Source organism: Callospermophilus lateralis, chromosome 8 (assembly GCF_048772815.1).
Source record: "Callospermophilus lateralis isolate mCalLat2 chromosome 8, mCalLat2.hap1, whole genome shotgun sequence".
In the NCBI taxonomy this organism is placed as follows: domain Eukaryota; kingdom Metazoa; phylum Chordata; class Mammalia; order Rodentia; family Sciuridae; genus Callospermophilus; species Callospermophilus lateralis.
In genome coordinates this window covers 85,237,924-85,258,773 of record NC_135312.1, presented here as the reverse complement: position 1 = coordinate 85,258,773, position 20,850 = coordinate 85,237,924, and the positions used below count along the sequence as shown (strand labels likewise).

Genomic DNA, 20,850 nt, shown 5'->3' with positions numbered 1-20,850 from the left:
AAAACAACTGTGTTGCTTTAGCATTATTACTATTATTGTTATCCTCTGTGGTGTGGTGGTACACATTTGTAATCCCAGTAGCTCAGACACAGAGGCAGGAGGATCACAAGTTTGAGGCCAGCATAGGCAACTTATTGAGACCCTAAGCAACTTAGTGAGATTCTATCTGAAAAAAAAAAAAAAAATTAAACGACTGGGGATGTGGCTCAGTGGTAAAGTGCCCCTGGGTTCAATCCCCAGAACAGGGGGGCAAAAAAGAAAAGAAAAAGAAATACTATTAGCTCATTAGTGGTCAGCAAAGGTTTCTCTTAATATCAGCCAGCATTCTTCAAAGTTTAGCTGACTTCTAAGAGATGAAAAGTCAAGTTTCCTTACTTTCCCCAAACTCACCGCATAACTGCATTTGAATTTGGACCTTGTAACTGACATCTTTCTTCCTACAAAGCCGGTCCTGTTTGCCAACTGTGATTTACAGACTGTGTCTGCTACAAGGAGCTGCTGGACACATTAGTCAGGTATGCTTATGAAAGGATGCTGCTGTCTGGCATTAAATGACTTTCCAGAGACCCATCTTATCCAGACCTACAGGAACTGTTCCCCCTGAACATGACCTGTCAATGCATAAGCCCTTGTTCCAGCCCTTCTACGGGGAAGAAGCAAAAAGGGCCTGCTAGCCCCTTTTCTAAATTCCAATGCAACACTAGAATCTGCCATTTCATACTTTCTTGATTTCTTTTGGTTAATTCACTTCAAACATTTCCAGCTGCAATATAATTCTGCACTTGATGGAAAAAAGAATGGGTGCAATAATGTTGAATTTTGTTAAATTGCTTATAAATTACTATATTATGTATTTGCAATAGGCTCATTTTAATAAACACTTCCAACTACAATTTAAATTGAAATTTTTGTCCATTGCAAATACAAATTAGAATACTGACTAAAAGCTTACTCTCTTTTATATAATATTGAAAGTCACCAACTCCAAATCTACCATTCCCTCCACATTTAATTACATGCTTCAGTTGCGGTTATCAATGCAAATAATTGCTAAAATTTATATAGTTATGACAAATCTAAGAATCTTATATTTGAATTCAAACAAAAACTAGCTTGCTTAAATATAAGGCAAAGTAAATAACATCTTCTGTATAGTTTTATGTTTGAGGGAGGATCATTAATGTGCTACCTATCAAGGAAGTCTTTAAATTACTTATTTAATATATTACAAAAGGCACCACTTATAGTGAAAGAAATAGAAATAATATTAAATATATGTACATATAAATTCTCTTTCATCTAAAATTTTTCTACTCAATTTCAAGAAGAATGTGAATGGTGCACATTAATCTAAAACAGTGTAAAGTATTGTCACAAAAAGTAAAAATAAGAATACTGCAGTTAAAGTAAGATGTGTGGATAAAAGTGTGGACAGAGAAAAACTTCCCTTTACTTTGAAAATGGAACAAAATAATTATTTGACACGAATGTTATTGTGCTTAAAAGACAGGAAGTCCAATGGTTATTTAAATTGGTTATCATTGTTATCCAGAATTCTTCACCAGAAGATGTGCTGGGATTGGATTTAGGTATCATTTTAATATCTGTGTGGTCATTAACAGAATCTTCAGTTAAAGGCTCACGCATTCCACTAATGTGTTGTTGCCCTGTTAATACAGGGGGTTTGCAAACTGTTTCCTCTTATTTCTAAATATTTTAAATGAAAGTTTACTTTACTGGATTACTCCATTTATTCAATAGGAATAGATTCACTTATATAATTTTTTATATTAAAGAAAAACAAGATTCAAAGTGATACAATGTAGGCAGGGTCATTATTCCTTAACCTTTCAAAATACCTCTTTTTTTCTTATTCCACTAGTCTAGCCATTCAATCAGTAACACGGACACATAATTTATAACACTGAATTCCAAGGGAAATATTGTCCACATATCAACCATTTCCTTGTAAAAATAATTTATTTTCCAAATTGACCCACATCAGGAGAAATTTTAAAATGTACCTGGGTTTAATTCAAAATATCAACTATTAACGGTTTAAAGGATGAAAGAGAACACTCAAAAGGAGAACTCTAATTGGATAATATAAAAAGAACATTTGCACATTATAATGAGCTTGCTGTATCCATGCCAACTGTGCTGAAACTGGGAGCATTAAAATAATTTTCTCACAATTTATTTCTTTCATTATGTTATATTCATTCCCTTTTATAGGCAATACATTCAGGACCCAATGAGAAGTGTATTCATTGATTCTAAAGAGGAAGGCAAGGGTTAAATAAATAAGAACATCAAATTAATATCCAGGCCTAAATGTTTTAGCAGGGCCAAAAAATCTGTTTAATCATTTAAGTCAACAAAGGTTAAGATAATAAAATAAACTTCTAAATGCTTTCCTTTTCTGGAACTTAATCTGTCTTGCTGAAGATGTTTTAAAAGATGCTATCAGCTTTGCATAGTCCCAGCTGTTATGAAAATTTACTTTGAATGTACTAGGAAGAGAATGGAATTTTATGAAAATAGCTAAGCAGAGCTCCTGGGTGGCTTATTGAAACTGTTAGAGCTTAGGACTCATTTAAAACCAGCTGTTGGCTGATAATTTAAGACCAATAACCACTAAATCTCTTATTTATCAGGGCTCTGGGTTATTTGGCAATGTAATGATAACCAAATGATTAGGAAACTAATATAGAGTGAAAAGATAACTTACAGTGTTTGTTAATTTTATTGCCTCGGTTTGATGAATAAATTTGCCACATTTACAGGATCCTTTCCCAATTTTAAAAGACAGTATTAAATATTAAAACAGCTTTGCTTATTGTTAAGGCTATGTTTTCAAGTCACTAAAACAGACAAAAGAAATATGAGCCATTATCATCAAAGTTTGGGTAGAACTGTGATTCCCAGGGCTGTGGTTCATGATGAGGGCAGATACCTTTATGAACTGAGCAAACAAAAATTTCACTTAATGAAGAGAGATAGTGGTAGCAGTAGTGGATGCAGATGAAAATGAGAAAATCCTGAAGAGTCTTCAGTGTTTTATACTTGACAATGAGGTCCTGTTATTGATCAAGAAATGTAATTTGATTTTTGCAGAGAAGCTCAGAATAAAAGTAGAATCAACAAAATAGCCCATAGAACATACAAATAGCTTTAAGAACAGTAGAAAACAGACTTCATTCATCAGATTTTCCTAGAGAAAAATATTACTAGGGGCAAGTATAACCAGGATCTTGGTATATAATTTTCCAACAGTGCCACTGAGCTGAGAAGTAAAAACTGTATTATAAGAATGTAATTGGATAATCTTGCATTCTTGGATGAGAGTCAATGTTGCCCTGATTACCTATGTTCTACCTAAAGAGGGTCTAGAAGATTACTATTTGATATTCACTCATTACTTTTTGGAGGGCTGGCACTCCATGGGTTTTATGGACAGTGCATATCATAATTGCAAATAAATAAAAGCTACATATTTGTGTATATTCTCTGACTTTTTCAATCTAACTCACAGAAGCATGGAATCTCAAAGTCAGAAAGGGACCTGGCCACCATCTGGAGGCAGTTTGGCATTGTAGAAAGAGCAGACTTTGAAATTTGAATTTGGGTCCCAGCACTGTCTTGAATAAGTCACGTCCCTGCTGGATTCCAATCCTCATCAGAAAAAAATTGCATATTCATATTTGTTCCACTAACTCACAGAATTTCTTTTGAGGATAAGTGAGAGAAGTGTATATAAAATGTGATCTGTAAGTACTTAGGTTCAAATTCTGGTTTGGCAACTCACTTCAGTTATTTTGAACAAAATAGTTAAATTTTCTAAGTCTAGGTTTCCTCATTTATGAAATGGGGATCTAAAAATAACTATTTCATAGGGGTGTTGAAGTAAGCTATATCTTTCATACAGTTCAGTTATTAACATCATTTAAGAAGAAAAATTACACATCATCACTATTTTTATTTTATCCACACATGATTTTTATTTTATTTTATTTTTTTTTCAGTACTGAGGATTGAATCCAGGGCCTTGCACATGCCTGGGAACTGCTCCGCTGCTGTGCTACATCTCCCATCCTCCATAGATACTTCTATAACCTCTGTTACTTCACATTGATGTTGATGACTATCTTATTGACAGGGAAGCAGTCTGGTCCACCAGAAATAGTAAAAACTAGAGGGTAACAGAACTGGATTTGAATTCCATTGCTACCACTTACAAACTGTGTCAAATTGGGCAAGTTACTTCACCCCAGATTCCTCACATGACATCCTGGAAGAATAATCAGTCAAGATTTGGCAAGGGCTCATTATAGATTTTTCACACATCATTTTATTAATCCTTATCATAACCATAATGACAGGGAGTAGTAAAGTTAGAATTTGATCCCTATCCAGCCTGACTCCAACCCGTGGGGACAGTCATTTCACTCACTGCATCTACACTTATTAATTTTCTCCTGTTATCCCATCTCACTGAACTGTTGAAGGCCTAGAGATGAAGTCTACAACTTGTCAACAAAGGTAGTCACCAAGCAGTAAGACTAAGTAATAAGAAATTACAATTATTAGATAAGGTATTCTTTACTAGTCCCACCTTCCATTCAGTCTAGGACTCCCCTACAACTCCTGACAGCAGGTCATTCAGCCCCTACGAGTCACTATAGGACCACTTCATAGTCTTCAAAACTTGAAGTTGCAAAGCTGTGAGGATGAGATGAAGAAAAATCAAGCCTGGGCTGGTGTCGATGGCACAGATAAAGCACCATCTTCATCCTCCAGGCTTAAAACCTACCAGCAGAAGTGTGATGTGTGCAAAAAAAAAAAAAAAATGAATCAAAGTTTAATGGAAAAATCTGTAATGACATCTCCCTAGGAACTGAGCAGGGAAGTGCAATTCTAATGCCACAATTCATTCATCTGCAGAAATCTAATACTCCAATTTTATAGTCTTGAATAAAACCAATTGATATTTATGATTGCTATGCTGTACCTACAACTGTAAGCTTGAAACTGGCTCAGAGGAGACTGATAGGAAGCTGATGCCCAAAACCTTAGCCTACTTTCTTCCGCATTAAATCATATGCCATCAACTGTGTTCAAAGATGGTCAACTTGCCTCCCATTTACCTTTTAACTTCATGTCGTCTGACTTCTCTACTCTCAGTACTTAACAAAGCATATCCCAGGACTCCAAACACCAACCCAGAAGCATTTTATGGACCTCATTCCTGGGGCTTTAGATTTACCCCTATTTATAAAAATTTTAAAAATTATAAAGACTATTCTGTTAGCCACGTGTCTTTAAACTAGGTCTTCCTTCAGTATTCACACTCTGCACTGTCTTTGTTCTACCTCTGAATGTTCCCTCTCTTTGCTGTCCTAGTCCCACTCCCCAAATATGGATATTTCCAAGGGATCCATCCTAGGCAGAATACTTCCTCCCCTCACTCTTCCTCCCACCATTTTTCTGACCCTAGCATTTCACTTCTCACTCAGGGACAGCTCAGTTCTGTAACTGTCACCTCCAGTGATAGTGCCACCTCAGAAACCCAGTCTCATGTTTCTCTTTGCTATAATATCACAGTGAACTATCTCACTGAGATCACAAATTAAACATAACAAAAAATCCAACGTATCATTTGTCCTCTGGATTTTCTTCTGATTGATTTTATGAAGTAAGAAAGCTGGAAACTTCAAACCTATCTTTATCTTCTTTTTCAACTTCAGCTCCTCCATCCAGTTAGCTCCAAGTTCCAGTTTGAATCTTCACATTTTAAAACGAAATCTTTCAATTTTTCTCCCTGAGATTACTTTTTAAAAAAATCTTTAACCTTCACCCAGGGTCACTGGTTCTGGGTGAAAATCTAATAGAGAATGAACCCATCTCCCACCTTTTGCATTAAGATCTCTCTCTTGTCAAGTTTCTTCTACAAATGCCATCTCTGGATTTTCCTTATTTGTGTGTCCACACCTTAGCTTGGCACTTATGGAAAACTGTATCAGTGAGATGATCTGGCTTTCCTTTTCAAATCTCATTCTCCTTGTCCCTTCCATTTTGGGATAACTTTGTGACTGTGTGACATAAGCTGAAGTCTGCTATCAAATTCATGGGGGAATTTCTGTTTGCTTGGAACTGTATTCTATCCACCCTGCTAATATAGACACAGACATGATGAGTGGACTTGAAGCAGCCTTCTTCCTGCAATTGCGAGAGAAAGGCAAAGAGATTCACAGAGACTTTCAAAGTAACATCGTGAATTACATAACTAACATCACCAGTTGTCTTCTCCATATTTGTTATTATGTGAGAAAAAATAAACTCAAACCCTTGCTCCCGTGGGGAAAGTGGAGTTTTCTTCCATATTTTGGTGACCCATTCAGAATCTCTTGCTTGCTTGTCCAACTTAGCCCCTCCCCATTGCTGAACTTCTTTCTTTGATACTAAGTTTTCAGCTCAGCATGCCCCCTTGTCTCCAGGGATGCTTGATGTTCCATGATGAACCAGCTTATCCCTTCAAGTGACCTCCCTGCTGAAAACCAGACAGTATTCTTCTGGCTTGGATTCTTCAGACCTTGTCCTGGATGACTGATATAGTTTCCTGGTCTATTTGGTCACCCTACTTTCAATCTATCCCAATTTCATTTTACAGTAGACATCAACACAATTAGATTTTTATAAAGATATTTGGTAATAAAAACCCAATGGTAATACACATCAAATGATGTACTAAAAGATCTTCAGTGGTTCCCTACTGCCTGCTTCACTAGATATTCCCTATAATATCACTTCATTTAATCAGCCTGATACAATTTTTCAATATTCAACCTATTTTCTTAGAAAATAGAATGCTCTTGTTCTTTAAATGGATCCTTCGATCCTCTACTTTTATAATTGTGTTTAAACTATTTCCTCTCCCTGGAATGTGTAATGTCTTGTTCTTCATTTTGTCCTCTAAAGATAATCCATTTACCAAGTCTTAGCTCAAGCATCTTCTCTTCCGCAGCATAATAACTTAATATGGAAAAGTTTTCACTTTTCTAGCATCTCTTGGAATAGCTACTTAAGGCACACAACATAATCACATAATATTACTGAGACACTCATGAGATTATCAACTTCTTGAGGCCAGAAATGATTTAATAATATTTTACACATACGTTCAATAAATATTCACGAAGTCTTTTTTCTATGCGAAGACGGTGTGAACAAGAGAGATAAGGTCCTTCTTCTGTAGTTTATGTTCTCAGGAGGGAGGGGCAAATTTTACAGACAACAAGTAAGGGAATAAATAAACAAAATAGGATCATCTCAGATTCAGATTGGGCAGTGAGAGAAGCTCTCCCCAAGGAGGCGATATTTGAGATGAAACCTCAAATGATAAGAAGAACCAATCGCAAGGAGACTGAGGAGCAAGTGAGAAGTTGCTGAGTTGGGTCTGACTATGATGTGTCTGCAGAACACAGGGAGGACAAGTAGATGGAGGATGGTGGGCAGGTGGGGGAGGGACAGGGAAGGCTAGTGTGACATGAGGTTACAGAGGTGGCAAGGGCTGACCTTGAAGGTCTGTGGAGGCCAAGCACAGTGGCTTGGATTTCATTCTAAGGTTTTAAAAAGGGAGTAACATGATCTAATTTACAATGTAAAATGATCTCTCTGGCGGCTGTGGAGAAAACGGATTATATAGGGTCAAGAGTGGAAGCAGGAAGATTAATTGGAAGACTTCTGCAGTAATCAAGGGTATGAGATAATAGCAGGTTGGATTTGGTGGTTATAGAAGAGGAAAGAAAAAATGGACTCACAGTCTCCATGATATTATGCACAGTAAATTGAAATATAGCATTCAACACATATATGCCTTAATATGTATTTATTTCCAAATAGTCTCCCATTCTTCGTTTCTATCATACCTTTGAGTTTTTCTGGTTTGGATCACACATTATGGCTTAATATACCCCTCTTTGGCATTTGAAGAGCCAAAGAGAAACACACACCAAAAAACCTTATATAAATTCAAGGAAATAGTAAGGGATCCACAACGGAAAATCACCTAACAAAAAACTGAAAAGCTGGAGTTTGGAGGGTCATATTGCTAAGTCAAAGAAATAAATCCTTCGAAACAAAAAGTGGAACTCAAAATCTGTGATAGGATGAAAATGGATGGGGTAATCAAATACAAAGACTGCATTAAAATAAAAAAGAATGTCCAGTTAATACTAATTGCAACAGTGTGCCTGAATGATTGATAGAATAATTAATTTTCATTGAAATTGAAGATTCTCCAGTTCTAATTTACTCTTGCTTCTCTGGAAATATGAAATCTTCACATTACTATCTTTACATGATAAATTTCCCGATAAGTAAGCTAACACTACCTTAAATATTATCTTACTAGAAAGGAATGTTTATAAAATTCTAAGAGCACTGAATGTGACCTGTTTTGTTTCTAAATTAGGAATCTGAGGAAAGATGAGTAAATTCAGTGGGTTCTCATTCTCTTTCACATATGCTTTCCAGGACATTTAGGATATTACCTATGAAGATCCATCCCGCATTATGAATTAAATCCAAATTCCTTCAATACAAAGTAAAATCCTGGAGAAAATAGGATGATTTTTTTGCCACTTTTCCACCCGAAATGCTAAATGGCCCCTGAATCGTGTGAAACTTGGCCCCAGTGGGTGTGAAAACTGGCTGAAATCTGTATGAAAGGCAGTCTGCGTTTGTCAAAGTAGTTCATGAACTTTGAACAAACTTTCAGGGAACCGAGTCCAAGTCTTAGTTTGTAATGCAACATGAAACCAGGTGAATTTCAGAAGGTTTCAAGTTTCATCCTGAAAATTTGGCCTAGCTTTATAATCAATCATCACTCTTGGTCACGATGAAAGCCAACACACCTTTTTGAAAACGAGAACTGCATGCAGACTGATGACAGCTAAGCTGCGAACCACCCCTTCACTTCCTTTGCCAAAAGAAGAGTTCTCAGAATGGAAACAGTTTCCCTCTTACCTGGAAAGGCAAGTTGAGTGATTTTGGCATTGGGTGTAGAAAGAAATGATAATCAATACGTGGAGACACGCCTTGTGAAATGATCATCACCTACAGAACAAGTGGCTAATGTCTAATCAGTTCAAGTGATGGGAGATTTATTCCATTCCCTTCTATGCAGTAGATAAGCATGATGTTTACTCTCTTGACCATTAAGAGAGAATTTTAGCTTGAAGCAGGTCACTGGCTAGAATAAGTACCCTGAAAACTCTCCAAGGCGTAATCATTATTTCTATATGAAGAATAAAGGATAAAAAGAAAAGTAAGTCGGAACATAACCTTTATCTGGTTCAAGAAACACAAGGAGATAAGAAGACAAAAAACTTTCAGGTTTGTATCAACTGCAGTTTTTGCAAAAAAACAAACTAATGAACCCCTGAAAGCTCTATGCAGTATAAATGAATCCAATAATTAACTAAACACAGTACACTTTACAGAAAGACTACATAGTTTCTGTTTTCAACCTGAAAGTTTTAAATGTGCTTTCCACTGGAAAAAAAAATTACTCTCTTCAACCAATTACTTGCTGTTGTGCATAGTGACATGAGAAAATTGAAAGGTATGTCTGAACAGAGCCACTACATCATTGGAACAGTATGTCTGAACATTTGGATAATAAGGCACAGATGTGAAGCAGAGGACTTGGCACTACCAAGGTAACAACAAAGCATTCACCATTGGTTATAATGGTTTAAAGGGCCATATTTGAAAAGAATAAAAGATTGCCCTTCCTCCCACTATGCTAAATCATGTTACACCTTTTATCTGCCTAAAAATATGCAGAAAATCAGACAAATAAGTATTATTCCAACACAGGATAAAGAATAAATATGTAGAATACATTAATATTTTTATCTATAATAAAGCACATTTATGCAATAACACGTAAAGTTTAACTTAAGAAAAAGACCACATGGCCTTTATGTTGCAAAACAATGCATGCAAACCCAAAGGACCCAACAGTCATTGGGAAGGTGGCTGCTGAGGACAGCTAGAAGTGATGCTGCCCCTTAATCAGTGGTCTAATTATCGCAGAATGTTTTATTCATGGGCATCAGGTTAAGACAATGCACAAGATATATACCTTAGTCATTACTAAGCTTTTTCACTTACAAGCACTGTGGTATTTGTGTCAGTCATTACTAAATCACGCAGCAAGGGGGCAGTTATGACAGTGGGGTACTTTCATTAAGTTTGGAGCAGGAAACTAATTTTCTGCCCAGAATAGGAAAAGTACAACTTACCCGAGGTCCCTGATCACCCTGTTCTCCCTGTATAATTGGAAGATAAGATGACAGCGTTAGCCAAAATCCATATGTGATACTTCTTAAAAAGGTCAAAATATAACACAGTACAGGGTCATGCCAATATGGATTTCCACTAAATTAGTTTTTGTCATGAATTTTCTTACCTTATCACCTTTTGGACCAGGGGGGCCCTGAAAAAAAAAAAAACAGAGAAGAGAGAAAAAAAGTGTAATTTAGAAAAAACAATTGCAGCTTGAATAGATCCATCAGGTCAGTAGAAGATATATACAAAGGGCATGAAGATACAGATGTCAATGACATTTCTCAATAAATTTTGGTTTCTGAACTATAATTGTATTATAATTGGAATATGAAAATGGCAATATGTGTGTGTATGTAGACATTCATGCAGCTATGTTTTGTAATCAGAATGTGGTATGTTGAATGGATTTTCACAAACTGAACACACCTATGCAAGGAGATCTCAGTTAAAGAAACAACACTATCAGCAAGTCAGAAGCTCTGGTTGTCACATGTCCTTGTCATTACCTTCCACCACTTGTTAACTGCTATTCTGACCACTGACAACTTTATATAAATGAAATCACACAGTAAGTGTCTGCTTGTTTTTGATCAAAGTGTATGCAGTTTACTTATAATTTTGTGCATAGTTGTAGATGGCTGTTAGTGCTTTCTAATATTCCACTGTATGAATATAGCATAATTCATTCATTCATCCTCCTGTTGATGCCCATTTGTTTCCAGAAGGTTTTTAGAGGCTCTGGGCTATTACAAATAGTCCTACAACAAACAGCCTCATACAAGTCTTTTGGTAAAAAGTTGTATTCGTTTCTGTTGGGTATATAGCTCGGAGTGGAATTGTTTGGTATTAGGAGAATACGTGTTTAATTTTAGTAGGTCCTGTCAAATAGCTTTCCCAAGTGGCTTCTACAATGTACACCCTCATCTGCAATGTATGAGAGCTTCAGTTGTTCCACATCATCATCAATACTTGGTATTTTCTATCTTTTTCACATTATATGTTCTGATGGGGGTGTAATAATTTCATGTTTTTTAAAAATTTGTATTTATTCTGTGTTCAATAAGTTGAACCCCTTTTTATACATTTATTGGCCATTTTACATCCTCTTTTATAAACTATCCACATCTTTTTCTCTTGTTCTATTGAATTGTTCTACTGCTTTGCTATAGTTCATTATATATTACATATTATATGCCATGCATTTGTATATAGATGGGTAGGGATATACAGTAGAGCTCTTTACATACTCTGAATGAGTCATTCATCAGCTATGTTAATGCAAACATATTTTCCAATTCTGTGTACTGCCTTTATATTTTCTTAAGGTGTTTTTTAAATGAATTTTAAATAAACTCAGTGTAACATTTTTTTCTCTTTATAGTTGTGGTTTTTTTTATTTCACATAACAAATCTTTGCCTACTCCAATATCAAGAAGAGATTCTTCTATATGTAGTCTAAAAACCAAAAGGTTCATTATTTTATCTTCCATATTTGGATTTGAACTCATTGGGAACTGATTTTGTAAGGATAGGCGATAAAGTCAGGATGCTTTTTTCTCTAAGTGGATATCAAATTAACCAAACACCATGTAAGGAAAAGGCATCTTTTCCCCATTGTGGTACTAGGTTACCTTTGTCATAAATCAGGCGACCATACATGCATGTCTCATTTCAGAAATTTCTTCTTTGGTGGGCAGCTGTCTATTCTTTAGGCACTTTGAGATTTTCTCTGCCTTTGAACAAAAGCACTAATGGGAAATACTCATTCTAGAGGTATTAATGATGCTGTCTTCTACAGTTCTTAAATATGAAGTCATGTTTTGTGGTTCAGCCCAACCTAAGGAACTGGAGCATTTCTAAGTCACCTTTAATCTCTCAGCTGTTTTTTGTAGGATTGGGAGACAAAGTCAAGCTCAGATAGGAAGTAAAGTCAAGGTTACTAACCCCTATCTTAAGTTTCCCCTGCTGTTCCTCTGCAGGTGGGCTCATAGCAATATTCCACCTAAATACTTTCTTTTGCTAAGAGCCAGTCACAGAGGAACTACCCTAGCTAGAGCTGAGAGGTTATCATAAAATTAAGAGTAACAGATCAGGTCTCATATTTTGTTTATTTTACATTGACAAAGAACTTTCACCTGTTATTGCTTAATCTTTCCCACAATGCAAGGCAGAACTTATTATGATAATCCTTTCATAAACGTCCCAAATGAAACTCAAATCTTATCTATGTTAGGCCTCTTGTGAGTCTGTCAGGCTTCTAATCCAGTCTTCATGACTTCAAATGCTGGGGTTTTGATACTAAAGCTCTTGAACACAGATCTAGAACTGCATTCTCAGAGTCATGTCAGGTATCTGGTACCGGCCCTCAGCATTGTGCCTTCTGAAATGCCTCCCAACTGCACATTCCCCACTGCCATGGACATTGGTCCCAAGACCTCAAGAGTCTAAATGAGAGAAAACAAGGAGAGCCGGAGGGTGACAGAAAGCTGGACCATGGGATGACCTTGATAGAAACCTTTCACTCAGATCAGTAGAGGAAAGGGACCTGGGAGTGGTAGAGGGGAGGGAGGCGGGCAGTGCTAGGGACTGATATTGGTCATTATTGCATGCATGTATGAGTATATAACAACAAATCCCACCATTATGTACAAACATAATGCACCAATTAAAAAAACCATGGGGGGAAAAACATAAAAACCTTTCCCTCTTATCTGCAAATTATTTTATCACTGAAAAAATGGAAAAAAAATTTTCTCTTTCTTAAAAGAGAAAATTATTTTTCTTAATGTTTTCAGTAAATTTTAATATCCTTATTAATATTTTCAATAAATCAAGTTGTAAGTAAAAATGATAGTCTACCTACTGTCTGTAAAACTAAGGAATTTATTTGGTAATTTTAACACATACAAATGTTCATTAATTCTGTTCAAGTCGAATTATATTTTTGGTAGATTAAAGGAAAAGAATAGTGAGGGGATTCCTACCATTACATTTATGCAATAGAATGAAGACTCTAGTCTTGATTTAAATTGCATGTCATTGAACTCTATTTTGACTTTTACATACATCTGTTTGATGTCTATAAAGAGTTCACCAATGTTCTGAGTACTGGTAGAGCATCTGGTGGGAGAGGCTGATTTAGAAAGATGTGGTCTGTCCCTGTCCTCAAAAAACTAACTGGTTTAGCACAATTTACTGGCCTTCAGGAAAAATGACTCCTAGTTAAGTTCAGCAACTTTAAGGTCAGCTTTTAATATAGTCTTTTACCCAGGTTTCTCCCCTCTTCCCTTGCCTGCTTTTCGCTAATAAGATTTCAGAGGCCAAGCCTTCCAAAGACACTCTGTGAGATTCTATGGCATGTTCAAAGTCAAGGTTTTTCTGTAATTTTTTTTTTTTTTTTTTTTTTTTACAGTAGGGAACAGAAGCAACTCCTTTTCTCAAAGTCCAAAGACCAAGACCAAAGCCTCATGTATCAACTAGTGCTCTGGAGCTGGAGTGCCTGGAGCAAGGACGCTTAATTCATGAACACATGAAATCTTGCACTCAAAACTGAGCAATAAATACTGCTGCTTCAAGGGCGGGTGTTTCTGAGCAGACAGCATGGCGTCCTGACACCTGCCAGCTCAAGACAGAAGCCAAGCTGAGGTCAACCTCCACTCACAGCTGTGGTGGCTGCTTGGGACACTCAGCCCCCACTTGTGTGTGGGATTAACAGCAGGTGTTTTCTTCTGTTCTGACTGAAATCCCACTTTTCTTTCTGAGTTAATTTCTTCACTGAAACCTGGGTTTAATCTGAAGACCAGAGTGGGCCACCTTTGTAAACAGCATTTCAAAATTTGGGAGATGTGGTTGTTTTCTAAGCCAAAACATTACAAATTTTTAAAAAAGAGAGAATTCTTTGATTATTTACTTTAGTTGGATCATGATTTGGATTTTGCTTTGTCTTTAATTTAAAAAAAAACCTCATTACTATTTATTAAAGGATAGAGACCAATACAAATTAATAACTCTAATTGATTTACAGTGTATCAGTAAATGGCATTTTGTTGTTTCCAACAACACCAAGATTATCAATCTAATACTTAGCAGATGTATTTGTTGTTTGGGTAACAATGTCAATGACTGGATGGTTAACTATTGCTAAAACAAAGTTGAGATCAATGAAAAGGAAATAAGGCAAAATTAGTATCGTAACTAACTAGGCTGTGAGTCACAGATTTATATCAGGTTTCTTTTGGGATTCCCCACTTTCTCGAATTCTCTAGAATGTTGGAATTTGATCTATAAAAGATCTATTAAAGCACACTTTAATAAATAAAAGATTGGAAATGATTTTTCTAAAGAGATTTATGCATTTAGGTCTCATTACATAAATTCTAAAAGGTACTAGTAACGTTCATATTTATTAGTGTTGATAGTAGTTGGAACATTTCTTTTAGAGCATTGTTAGTGTTAACAATGTGGCACTCAGTTAACTGGTTTACTGACACACTCTTTATAAATTTTGGAGGCAAATTTCAAAGTACCTCTTGTTCAAACGACTTTAAATTCAGCAATTATAGAGTACCTTTCTGTTTGTTCCAAGTTGTTGATGTAGGTCTTGGCCTATATTGATTCTAGTCTCCCAAATCTATTTATTGCCCAACAACTAAGGTTTTCGCTATTTTTCCATTCTCTATTGTCTATTTCAATTAAATGAGAAAACTAAACTAAAAGCATAAAGAAGTACAATGAATAACACTCAGGAAAATATTGGATTTTAATCTACATTACAGAAACTGAAATGCAACTGGCAGAGAGAGAGATTCATATGGTTTGGGCATCCCCCAAAATGGTCTTTTATTCATTAGAACCATAAATTTTACTTCTTTTCTTTTTTTTTTAAATTTGTTAAATTTTACTTATTTTCAACTGGAAAAAGTAAAGAGGGACTAATTTTTAAGATAACAATCATGAAAACAAAATCAAATTCTGCTAGTTCTGCTAAAGCTAGAAAAAAAGAGAATAGGAGCAAATCCTAGGAATTCTTGGCAGCCAGGGCGGATGGGATAGAAGTGAGGTTATGATTTCTAGCCCAGAAAAGCGTAGATAAGTTTATTTTTCTGGGCTAGAAATCTAACAAATTTTTTTTCCTGGTTAATCTTTTCATTACAGTAGAATTATGAGGACAAGCAAGTCAGATTCTCTAAGCATTTATGGCTATCATACAGGAACCTGGAGGAGGGACATGTAAGTCAAGTCTTAGTCTATGGGATAAACACCGTGTTGTGGGAGAATGGAGAAGCTGGAGTTGAAAGGTGCTACTGTGATGTTGTCCAGAGTTAAGGGAGCCTGGGAGGAGTGCTCAGACAGATGGGAAGGTGTATCTAAGGGTGAGAGGGATACCCTGTTATCAGAGAAAGACAAATAGGTTGGGACAGTAGGAACAGAAGTGGAGTGGGGACTGGAGATAGGGTATAGTGGAAGAGAGAAAGGCTGATCAACTACACCCAGGTGTCTGGGTCAGATTCTGTCTTCAATTTAACAAGAGGAGATGAGATGACATGAAGCCTGCTTTGCTTTGTGGCACTCAGAGCTGGGAGTGTTAGGGTTCCCTAGGAAGTTGTCACTTTAGTCCAGGAGAGAGATGGTAAAGGTCTGAATTAAGTTATGGTAGTGAGGACACATGGCAAGTTCTAGATTTGGAAGACATTTCTGAGGCAGGACCAATGAGACCACCTAACTGATTGGACAGGGTGGCCACTGGCAGATCAACATGGTTTGAGTAGATCCTGCTCATTGGAACAGTTACAGTTCTGTGAACTTGCAGAAGAGCATTGGCCTAAGTCGGTTCAATCTAGACCAATGCAGCAGTACAAGAGCTAAATGAATCATATCAAGTTTAATATCTGTGTTTAGGGTTGTATTTCAAATCCAGAGTGTTGGTAGCTTCAGATAGTCTAATTGAAAATAGGAGAGAGAGAGAGAGAGAGAGAGAGAGAGAGAGAGAGAGAGAGAGAGAGAAAGGGAGGGAGGGAGGGAGGGAGGGGGAGAGGGAGACACAGAGATAGAGAACTGTCTGTCATCACTACCAAGTAAGAGGTGCACAGATGATACATCACAGCGATGTGCCACCACCACTCTGAAGCCACTATTCTTCCTTAATTTCTGCAAAGAGGACATCTTTATTGCATTTCCAAACAGACTATAAAATTCCCATATTTTAAAAGAATATTTTTCCTATTCTTTCAAAAAGTAATAAAACAGGGTCTCCCACCCCAGCAGTTCTCTGAGAACATAGGTGGTCTGATGTTGGTCTTCTTTCTGAAGGGCTCAGGCACTCTTGCAAACATCATTTTATAAATATTCACAGTGTCCCAGGGAGGAAGAAAACATGGAATATCCAGTTTTTCTCTTGCACAACTAAAATATAAGAATTAATTCTACTGATTGTAAGACTTCTGCCTACTCCTTAGATCTGTTATTGACTTGGCCAGTGGTGTAACGAGATGTGCACTCAAATCATATAAAGAAATTGAATTTGAGACCCTAATTTTTAACAGGTATCTGAATGTGCAGAAAACTATACTGCAAATAGTATTAATGATTGAAAATTTAGTGTTTTATTTGAAAAATACAATGATCTAAGGATGAAGAGAGTAAACATACTGATGTCCTTAAATCCAAAGGAGTCCTGGAATATGTCCCGAGTGGATGGCTGAAAACATTTGGAGACTATGCAAGTTTAATATAGTTTACCTCCTTTGTTCAGGAATCATTGCCAAAGAAAACAAAACAAAAACTTCATTGTAGTTTTCACCACATTACTTTAATGATTAAAACAAGACTGAACTTCAAGTCCTAGAAACACCTAGTTACTTCTACCTTAAAGTAGGTGCTCAATTAATTCTTGCTGAATCGAAACAGAAAGAACGCAGTAAAACTTTCTGCTGTTCAAAGCAGAAACATATAAAGAATAATAGAAGAACCAGATTCGATGTTGCTGCAGAAGAGCTGTTTATTATAGTGTCAAACTCTGCTAAGCCGGGGAAGGGAATTATAGCTATAAACAGATTTATAGCTTCAGACTTTACACTTTTCATTTTACATTGAAGATTAAAAGTGACCAAGCAGAAGGGGGTAGATATAAAGCAAAATTTAGAATATCAAAAACAGCTTTACTTACTAGAAAACTAATTTTTATAGCTATTATTTTCTGGACATTTTCTGGAGTAAAACAGTAACTCAAAGGTCTTTTGTGATGTCCGCTTGCACCCTGAATGAGGGACTATATGTGGCCATGGTCAATCTTAAATCATAAGCAGCTGCCACAAGGAAGCAATTAGTGGGCCTAGCACTAGAAGAAAATTTAGAAAATCCAAACATTAAAAAAGAACTCTGAAAAGTAAGACTGATGTTATAGAGTGAAGGGCTTATAAAACAGTGGGGATCAGGGACACTCACTCTGGCTTTCTTTTCTAACACAATACAAATTAAATACAGTCACATCGCTTCTCCTGCCAATCAAAACTAAAGGGTCTATTCTTCCTAGCATCATTATTTGCTCTAAATGTTTTAAGAGATTGCAAAAATATTCTTTGATTAACTTTGAATTTTTTATACTTATTTTTTAAGAGGTCAAACAAAATGAACTCCATGGTGAAAGACTTGGAATTCTAAACATTCCTTTTGTGGAAAGAAAGTATCATCTTACTCTCTATGTGGCCATAGTAGCCCCTGTGATTTTACAGCTAATGGTGTAAGCTATCCGCAACACTCTTATGTCTCGATATGATTCAAATGTATTCAGAGATACATCCATCATTAAACCTTAGGTTTAATTTATAATCTATTTCAACATGTTTCCTAATACACCAGTCCAACATAATTTTGCCCAGGCTTCTGTCAAAGGTTAAGATGATTGGAAGGTCAATTTGATTTTTTTTTTTGCTTCATTTCTAATATCTTATTGAGCAGTATGCATTTTGTGAAATGCAGTTGTGCAGAACACAAGGACGAAGGCAAGATGTCCTTTAAAGCCTAAGGAGATATTCAGAAGGAGTGAAAAAAATCCCTTACACCTGTCAGGTGAGTTTAAGAGAATCTGAATCTCAGAACATGGATATGCTTCTCAAACTTCCAATGTACATTGGATCTTCCTAATTTTGGCTGGTGGCTAAGATGATCAGATGCTCTTACTAGAAGCTTCGACAACAACCACACCCTTCATGTTTGGATTCTTCATTATTTTCCTCCTGTCTCTCTCTGTGGAGTGAACATAACACTGCACCTACCCACCTGCTTGTCTGCTCCCCAACTTGGCCCTACTTGTCCTTTTCCTCAAAACAACATGACCATTCCCTTTGACTTCCCCCCAGAATCTCCCAACACATTCACTGACTCTCAAAGACAAGAGCACCATTCCCTCCTTTAAATGTACTATCTTCTCTCCTAGCAATTCCACCACCTTCCCAATATAACAAATAGGTTAGAGAAAGAAAAGAAATTAGATTTGTGGGAAGAATGAAGAGGGAGCAGAGAAATCCTATTTTTATAGTCTGGTTTTGGGAGAAATAAAGGAATATGAGGCAAAATACATACTGCTCCCAGGGGCACTGCTCTCCATCAGGAAAGGAAAGCTGAGATATGGAAGGGAAACTGCTTCTCTAGTCCTGTAGGACCTGGAAAGGATCGATCCTGGGCTAAGCCAAATAAACTGGAGCTTTGGGAGAAAGGGCTGACAAAACCCATAAATGTTCTGATTGCTATAATTTGTGCCTCAACTTTTTTCTTTTCACTCAACTTCCCTTCGTTAGCTATCAAATACACCCCCAGGCTTCAACTTGACTTATGTCCTCAACACTTTTTTGAACTACAGTCCTGTATTTTCAACTACTCACCAGATGTCAAAGCCGAGATAGACCACTATTAGCTCAAATTCAACCTTCTCAAATCAAAGTTCTCCATTTCTGCTGCAAGACGACCATGATTACAGACTTTCCCACTTTTGTTAAACACACAACCACTCCTCCCAGCCTAAAAGCTCAGTTTCACATTTGATTCAGCAAATTTAATCTAAGTCAAGTCCTGTAAGTTTTATTTCCCATAAAATCCCTTGAATCTATCCCCATCAGCCCATGTTGGCTGCCAGCATCCTCGTCCACAAGCCCTTCTTGACGTTTCCTGACTCTACTCCACCCTACATGCTTTGATGAAGCTTGGTTTTCTCACTGGGCCTGGTGGCACATACCCATAGTGGCAGCTATTTGGAAGGCTGAGGTGGGAGGATCATTTAAGCTCAGGAGTTTGGGGCCAGTCTAGGTAACACAGTGAGACCAACACAGTGAGAACATTTTTTTTTTTTTTTCTAAAGCACATTTCTGAACATATCATTCCTCAGCTCAAAAAATTTCAGGGGCCCATTTGAAAACCCACCGAGAAGAAGCAGCCATGGGCAACAATCCTGAATGGGTGTAAAAGCCATTTGGCAGCACTGCTGACTGAATCAACTAACTGATCAAACAGTATGTGCTTCCTGATGTAAACTAGTAAGTAGACTGTGCCTTTATAACATGTTTCCTAAAAATTGGAGCAGACTTAATAAAACCTCTGAATGTAACCTGTAGTTTAGAAAAAATACAGAAAATAGGGGAATGAGTTAAACAACACCATGAGGAAATAATTAGACCAATAGAGAATACGAGAAACACACACACACACACACACACACACACACACACACACACGACAAATGTCCTAGAAAAATTTTTTAAAAAGGGAAACTACTATAGAATACCAGAGACTGAAGGATTTTAATAATTAAGGGCTCAGTGTAGGCTTTGGGTGTTGATTCAAACAAAGCATTTGTTCAAAGACATTTTGTGGACAAATGGGGGGAACTTGAATTCAGACTGGGTATGATGATATTACGGAATTATTGTTAATTTTACTAAGACTGTCGATGATGTTAAAATACACCAATAAAAAAAAATGATAAGAGTGTGTGCTTAGCATGCATGAGGGTCTGGATACAATCTCCAGCACAAAAACAAAACAAAATAAACAAGTGAAAAGGAAGTGTGAAATAAGATTAGAATTTGTATTTCTTAAAGCAGAGTGACAGGTGATGGATGGGTCCAGGTCAGTTTACAATACCGTTTTCTTTTTGAGTGTGTTTGAAAATTTTCCATAAGTAGTTTAATTCATTTAATTCATTTAAAAAGGTCCTCTGATTCCTACCAAATCAAGAGTGATTGTGCCTGTGTCCAATTCCTTTATAACCTGCAGTTAATTTTCCTTTTTGCCTTATTTCTCCTCTCCTCCAGCCAGCCTTGAATACCTGCTGTTCCCAGAGTGACCTTTGCTCCTGCCATTTTCTGTCAAATAAACATCAAAAATGATCATATTGTTTGGAATGATTAGAGCCCATCTTTCATAACACCTCTTACCTGGCAGCTCAACTATGGTGCTACTTAGAGTCAAAATAAACAGGACACTTTTTGAGTTTCTGAAGGA

At 36.6% G+C, this 20,850-nt stretch overlaps 1 protein-coding gene across 1 annotated transcript in view; it reads right to left on the bottom strand.

Moving 5' to 3' along the window:
• Window positions 1-20,850, bottom strand: part of Col25a1 (collagen type XXV alpha 1 chain) — a 435,459-nt gene that overhangs the window by 134,181 nt on the left and 280,428 nt on the right. The window contains exons 6-7 of the mRNA XM_076864066.2: window positions 10,478-10,504; window positions 10,311-10,337 (exon numbers count right to left, since the gene is read on the bottom strand). Coding sequence (XP_076720181.1) covers window positions 10,311-10,337; window positions 10,478-10,504 — 54 coding nt within the window. The remainder of the gene's footprint in view (window positions 1-10,310; window positions 10,338-10,477; window positions 10,505-20,850) is intronic.